Source organism: Engraulis encrasicolus, chromosome 2 (genome assembly GCF_034702125.1).
Source record: "Engraulis encrasicolus isolate BLACKSEA-1 chromosome 2, IST_EnEncr_1.0, whole genome shotgun sequence".
Taxonomy (NCBI): Eukaryota; Metazoa; Chordata; class Actinopteri; order Clupeiformes; family Engraulidae; genus Engraulis; species Engraulis encrasicolus.
Genome location: NC_085858.1, coordinates 9,863,349 through 9,870,848, shown reverse-complemented (window position 1 = coordinate 9,870,848; position 7,500 = coordinate 9,863,349). Strand labels below are relative to the sequence as shown.

Genomic DNA, 7,500 nt, shown 5'->3' with positions numbered 1-7,500 from the left:
TAACACCACCACCATCACACAGGGGAAAGGAGCTACTGTGACCTGTGTGTGTGTGTGTGTGTGTGCGTGTGTGTGTGTGCGTGCGTGCGTGTGTGTGTGTGTGTGTTGATCATAGATACAAGGTTGGGGCTTATGTAGGGGTGAGGGTGAGGGCCTTTTTAAATAAAGGCAGACTGGTTACAAAAGGTATTGAATGAGCTGCAAAAAACAGCATATAGACATTAGTCATTGACTAAAAAAGTAGCTATTTCATTTTATATAAACACATGAATAAATAGCCATCGATCGCACCACCCTCACGTCCAACACACGCACACACAAATATTCTCTTGCTAAAGGGCAAAACAAAAAAAGAAACAAATAAAATAAAAATAAAATAAAAAATACTACTACTAAAATACTACTCATATATTTTTTTGTCAAAGATACAATTAAAAGTAATAGTCTTGAAATGTCTTCCCTTCAGGAGTGGCAGCACAGCTGACACAGCATTTCAAGTTCTAGAAGGATCTATGAGTTCTAGGCCGTCATGAACGACGAGAGGCTGAGAGCAGAGAGAGAGCAAGAGAACGAGAAACAGAGAGAGAGAGAGAGAGAGATACAGAGGCAGAGAGACAGACAGACAGACAGACAGACAGACAGACAGACAGACAGACAGACAGACAGAGACAGAGAATGATAGTTTGTTCTCAGTGTACAGTTCAGCATTGATTGGCACCAATGATGCAGCCGTCAGTGTAAGTCACCTAACCACAGCACAGCAACAGGCAGCACTAAACTGGACAGAGGAAACACAAGTCCTGCCATGATTACAGCACCTTCTGAACCTCCCAGTCTCTCCAATACAGCAGTGATTCCCAACCAGGGGTATGTCACGTGTACCACTAGGGGTACACCAGCCCACTTCAGGGGGTACATTTAATAACAAGAGCACGTATGGATCACTGGGATACTGGGATAGAGGGAGAGATATAGAGTATATGGGGGTACTCATAACTCATATAACAGAAAGGGGACACGTAAGAGAGTTGGGAACCACTGCAATACAGGACCCCTCACCTCACTGACTGACTCCTCTACCTGGCTGACAAAAATTGGGCTAATGAGGATTTCGTGCGAACGAATATATGGCAGGACCTGGGATGTCCTCTTCTGTGCCTATACACTGCACTGCTTCCATCAATCGGTATGCCACCTACCCTTAACCTCACTTCTCCACTCCCAGCTCCCAAAGCCTGGCAACCACCGTCTGGGAGGAAACTAGCTCTCTCTATGTTTCTCTATCTATATCGTTCTCACTCACTGACTGACTGATTTTTTACTGAATGTTGTTCTCTGTTACTCACTCTCTCGTTCGCTCGCTTGGCTCGTTTGCCATCTCTTTCTCGTCTCCCTTTCACTCACCCCTGCTCATATCACATCGATTTTCACCGTGACAGAGTAGATACAGCCTGGGGCAAAAACAGAGGAGCGTCCTTGCAGTGAGCCTAACGCTGATCCGACTCTCAGCTCAGCCAACGCTCAGCCGACTCTGATTCAGCACTTAAGCAAATGCTGATCCAACGCTCAACCAATGTTTAATCAATGCTGAGCGATTCCAAACCTGAAGCCCAAATTCTCAAAAGCACCGTTGTTAGCCAGTTAGCAACTTAGTGGGCTGCCTATGGGAAATTGCATTGCAACCAAAAAAGTTGCTAACTTAACTCAGTTAGCAACGGCGCTAATGAGAAGCGCACACCTGGTATTCTGCCGATATGAGCTGCTTCGTCGAAATGAGCCAAAAGTAGACTATTAGCATGACAATATCCCAAAGCCTAATACTAACCGTGCAGACAGACAGCCGGCGTTGTAAGAGCTAAAACGCAGCAGAGTCCCGCCTTGAAAGCATAGATCAGGGCCAATGAAGGCGGCAAACCATTCAACCTCATTACATATTTTTTGCTGAAGTTCAACTTCACTTCTGCCACTTTTGATGGCCTTGGCGCTAGAAATGCTTTTGCAGCTTTTGACGCTTCTGCCGCTTGCTCTTCCATACAAAGTCAATTACTTCCACCGCTTTCCACGATTAATGCCGGCAGTCTGTTCGCACGGTGAGTCGTTGTTGTAGCTGAGCTCGATGGAGAGGCCATATCGACAAGACACCATGGCAACAGCAGGAGTAGCAAAGCATCGGTTTAGCAATGATTTAGCAACACGTGCTAAACTGTAATTTGCATCTGGATGCTCTCTGTCAGGAGTAGGCTGCCATGTGCTCCTGCCTAACATAAGTACAGGCTTCTCTGATGCAGGAAATCTCATCATTTTGGTCACATTTGCCAGTAATGGAAACTTTTTTCCACCTTTTTTTCTTTCCTTTCCTGTGCTTATTAAAGTTATACTCATAGACTCTCTCTCTCTCTCTTTATGTGTTTTACCCTTCCAGAACGTACCTCAGTCAGCTCTAGACTAGAACAGCAAATCACAGTTTCTTCAGTAATCAAATGACAATAAATTATAAAAGAGATAGGAATTACAAAGGGATTTTTTTTGTAAGTTAAACTAAAAAAAGAACAGCACTCTTTTCAACCTGCCTAAAGCAGAATGCACTTAGCTCATGGACATACAGCAATAATAGCACAGAAACATTGGCTGCTGTATTTGTGTGTGTGTGTGTGTGTGTGTGTGTGTGTGTGTGTGTGTGTGTGTGTGTGTGTGTGTGTGTGTGTGTGTGTGTGTGTGTGTGTGTGTGTGTGTGTGTGTGTGTGTGTGTGTGTGTGTGTCTGCGTGCGCGTGTGCGTGTGTTCTGTATTTTCTTTTCTTTTCTTTATGCCCCTCTCATAGAGTCTTTAGCATTAATACCATACGAGAGAGAGAGAGAGAGACAGAGAGAGGGATTGGGGAAAATAAAGGGGGGGTAGGGGGGTGGGGCTATGCACTGTGCATTAATCCAGCACAAGCAATGGTCAAGAAGGAACAGTCAAATAAATTAGAACGAAACAACACAAAACCAAAACAAAACAAATGAACAAATAATAATAATAATAATAACAATAGTAATAAAATAATGAAACACGCCAGAAGAGAGGAGTTCCGTGTGGAAGCCACCGGCAATCCGCTGCCAAACCACAAACACTGTCAGCAGAAGCAGCAGCAGCAGCAGCAGCAGCAGTAGCTGTAGCAGTAAGGAAGCAGAGCCCCCCCCGATCACATTCCCAACTCATCCCATCTCATCTCGTCCCGTTGTCATCTCATCTCATCTCATCTCATTTCTTCTCATCTCATCCTGTCTTGCCTCGCCTTGTCCTGCTTGTCCGGCCAGTAGGACTTCTGGCTAGACACCATCATCATCATCCTTGCTAGTTCCCATCCGTCACCAGTTCGTTCGGTCGGTCGGTCAATCACCGGGCTAAGCGCCAAACCCCAGCAGCCCCGAACAGAGCTGCTACCTGATGCGTCCATTGCTCCCCGGCGGCCTCAGACCAGACTTGGGGTCGGGACTCAGAGAGCTCCAGGGCGTATCTCTGCAGGCCTGGAGCACAGGACACCCACTCGATGATGATGATGATGAAGACTGTGATGACTGCAATGATGAAGGCGCTCCGGCGCTGCAGATGTCCACAGCGGACCAGACCTCGGAGACCAGGCCGTCCACCCAGCGCTCCAGCTCCGGCCCCGTGAGCCCTGCGTGGTGCTGCGCCGCCTCCACCGACGCCAGGTGCACCGGGATGTTGAGGATAGGGTTCAGACCGTGGAAGCTCTGCTCCATGTAGCTGTTCTTGGCCGGCCCGTTGTGCTGCCTCTGGGCGTCATCTGTGGAGGAGAGAGAGAGAGAGAGAGAGAGAGAGAGAGAGAGAGAGAGAGAGAGAGAGAGAGAGAGAGAGAGAGAGAGAGAGAGAGGGAAGGAGAGAGAAGAAAAACAGATTCAGATTTGCAGAAATTGTGGGTAGCTTTTCTGTCTGACTCCTTCCAAGTCGTTACACCACTGATGACATGGTTTTGCAAACATTTTCAGGCTGGAGATAAAGCACAGTGCTGCTTTAACACGGGAAGCCGTGGTGTAATGGTTAGGGATGTGGACAGTAGATCACAGGTTTGCAAGTTCAATAACCACCCTCACCAATTCCTTCCTCCTTCCATGACTTAAGTGCCCTTGAGCAAGGCACCATCCCCACACTGCTCCAGGGACTGTAACCAATACCCTGTAATCTCTGTAAATCGCTTTGGATAAAAGCATCAGCTAAGTAATGTATTTCAGCGTGTTAAATGTATTTAATCCTTTAACATCAGTACAATATGAGGCAACCAATCAATACACTTATAGACTTTTTATATAAAGGTGCTCACTTGCATCGAAATAATTGCAACTGTAGAACTTTTGAACATTGGAAATGTTCCGTTTTGGTTTTATTGTCCAAACCAGAGTTGATACTATTTGGGTAAGAAATTGTGGAAGATTTCTGTGGTGGCACTGGGAAAAATATTGGTTTACAGGCCAAGCTTGGTAATGTGGTGGGCATTGAGAGTGGGTGGGTTAGAAATGATGGGAGGATAAAAATAAGGGGTGGGACATGAGTCTAAAATATTGGGCGCGATCTGGAGAAATATTGGCCTAGTAAACTAGCCCCACCCACCAGCAGCCAACATTGTTTTTGCTTTCAAGTGAGATTTGTTTTGAATCTTTGGATGCATTTGTTTTTAATTTCTGGATGCAAAGCGGGCAGGGTTTTGGTCAGAGCGTTGGCCTATAGGCACAGACACGGTTAGAAAAACAACAAGTTGTTCCCATCAACAATCTTCCGATGTCTCATTGATCAGGGCCAGACTAAATATTCACATTTAATCTGACATTTAGTCTGGCTTGCCAGGCTAGGGAAATACGGTAGAGTGTTTGTTTCACTGTTTGCACTGCAACCCTAGTGCACTGGGTTCAACTGAGTGGGTATTAGGAGAGTGGAAGGTGAAGAGTTGAAGGGTGACAGAGAGGTGGGAGACTGGGTGGGGTGAGGGGTGAGGGGTGAGACAGAGGTTATGGGAAACAGAGTGAATGAGAGAGGGAGGGAAGCGCTTTGATGGAGTAGTGCTGGGAAAACATAGGGGAGGTGTGGAAGAGAGACAGAGAGAAAGAGAGAAAGAGAGAAAGAGAGAGAGAAAGAGAGAGAGAGAGAAAGAGAGAGAGAGAGTTAAAGGTCATTCAGTTAGAGGTTAGAGCGAGGACAACAATCAGATCATACAACGCATAGATAATTATTGAGGGGAAAAACAGGAAGTATATGTATGGAAGAGCGATGCGCAGAACAGCAGAACAGAGCAGAGTTCCGCAGCGGATATTGGTGGACCGGAACATGCTGACTGCTGCGATATTGAATCGTTAACGCGTGTGCATGATGTGAGGAAATGTGTAAATCATCGGAATTACATCTGTCCAATTTGCCTATTGATTAACCCCCACGCCCCAGATCTGTTGGAGGGATCCATCAATATCCATTAGCATTAGCACCGTTAGCCTCCGATGCTGCATTATTATCATATGATTATGCTCTCTCTCTCTCTCTCTCTCTCTCTCTCTCTCTCTCTCTCTCTCTCTCTCTCTCTCTCTCTCTCTCTCTCTATCGGGATGCAGTTGAAACCTCATCTCCCTCAAGCGTTTGACTCATCAACATTACCGCATAAATCAGACGCAATGTCAAGTCCAACCCCAGCAGTATGAAGCTCGGCCTGTTAATGCAAACAGCCTCAAACAATGCACGCAACACACACACACACACACACACACACACACACACACACACACACACACACACACACACACACACACACACACACACACACACACACACACACACACACACACACACACACACACACACACACACAGACGCACGCACGCACGCAGGCAGTATGAGTTATTAACTAGCTAGCAGTCTGTTCGGCCGTGTGCGTGTATGGATGTGTTATGCTTGAGTTCACTCACTGACCCACATTCACCTCCATCCATCTCTGTTTCCAGTAGCTCAGCCTGTCCCTACGCTGCCTGTCTGCCTAATCGAGAAAAGCACCAGCCACAACCCCAACATACGTTATATATATAGTTATGTCATCACCACATGCTCTCTCTCTCTCTCTCTCCCTCTCTCTCTCTCTCTCTCTCTCTCTCTCTCTCTCTCTCTCTCTCTCTCTCTCTCTCTCTCTCTCTCTCTCTCTCTCTCTCTCCCTCTGTCTCTCTCTGTATGAGTGTGTGTGGTAGCTGGCTGAGAGGCCTTGAAAGCAGATCAGAGTTGTGTGCTGGCCAGGGCGTGGTGCTATGTGGTGTGGCTTGCTTATGGCGTGGAGGTCCACAGTGGTGGTCAGAGTCCTGCTGCTATTACCCTACCCTACCCTTTCCCAGCCCTCTCCTCTCCTCTCCTCTCCTCTCCTCTCCTCTCCTCTCCTCTCCTCTCCTCTCCTCTCCGGCTCCATCCTCCTCTGCCTTACCGCACTCAGTTCTGGGTAATTCCTTCGGATGTTGTGTATCAACATGTTATCATGCCACTGAGTCTCTGCTTTGGTCGTGCTGCTTTGCGCTGGGTAGTTCTTTTGAATGTTGTGTATTGTGTTGTGGTGTGTCTTTGGCCCTTAGAGGGAGTCTAATGCCTACCCCTTCCCAGCTCTGCTCTGTTCTACTCTGCCTTGCCCTCACTGTACCCTCCTCTGTTTTACGCTGTTAGCTGTGCTACTGTGTAAGGGGTCCAAGGGCCTAACCGTCCCATTTCTGCTCACCTCTCCTCTGTCTGCCTGACTGTCCTGTCATGCCCCTGTCCTCCTCAGCTTTACCAAACTCTGCTCTGGATAGTTTTTTTCTATTTTGGTTGCTGTGTTTTGTGTGTAATGTGCCTCTCAGATGGGGTCCAAGGCCTAACCTTCCCAGGTCTGCAGCAGTCTGCTCTGCCTTGACTTGACTCAGTCTGCCCTGTCCTCACTTGGCTCTGCTCTAGATAATTCTTGTAGATGTTGTGTGTTGTGTTTTGGTGCTGAGATGAGGTGCTGGCCTGGACCATAGGTGGGATCCAATGCCTCCTCTCCTCTTCGCTCCTCTCCTCTCCTCTCCTCTCCTCTCCTCTCCTCTCCTCTTCTCTCCTCTCCCCTCCACTCTCCTCTCCTCTCCCCTCTGACTGATTCTGCCCTGTCCTCACGCCGCTCTGTCTTGCTCTGTCAGGTCTAGTACTGTGCAGTGTGGTGAATGCAACCTTTAGATGGTGTCCAAATTCTAGTGTTCCCAGCCCTCCTCCACTCTCCTCTCCTCTGCCTACCTGACTGACTGTGCCCTGTCCTCACTGTTCCGTCTTCACGCCGCTCTGTCTTGCTCTGTCAGCTCTAGTACTGTGCAGTGTGCTTTATGCAACCTTTAGATGGGGTCCAAAGCCTAGCATTCCCAGCTCATTCCCTCCTCCACTCTCCTCTCCTCTCCTCTGCCTACCTGACTGACTGTGCCCTGTCCTCCTCACACTGTTCTGTCTTGCTCTGTCAGGTCTAGTACTGTGCAGT

At 47.7% G+C, this 7,500-nt stretch overlaps 1 protein-coding gene across 1 annotated transcript in view; it reads right to left on the bottom strand.

Moving 5' to 3' along the window:
- Positions 1 to 7,500, bottom strand: part of xylt1 (xylosyltransferase I) — a 156,587-nt gene that overhangs the window by 88 nt on the left and 148,999 nt on the right. Inside the window, exon 11 of the mRNA XM_063221528.1 lies at positions 1 to 3,789. This exon is cut by the window's left edge and continues 88 nt beyond it. Within this exon, the coding sequence (XP_063077598.1) occupies positions 3,422 to 3,789 (368 nt within the window). The 3' untranslated portion in view covers positions 1 to 3,421. The remainder of the gene's footprint in view (positions 3,790 to 7,500) is intronic.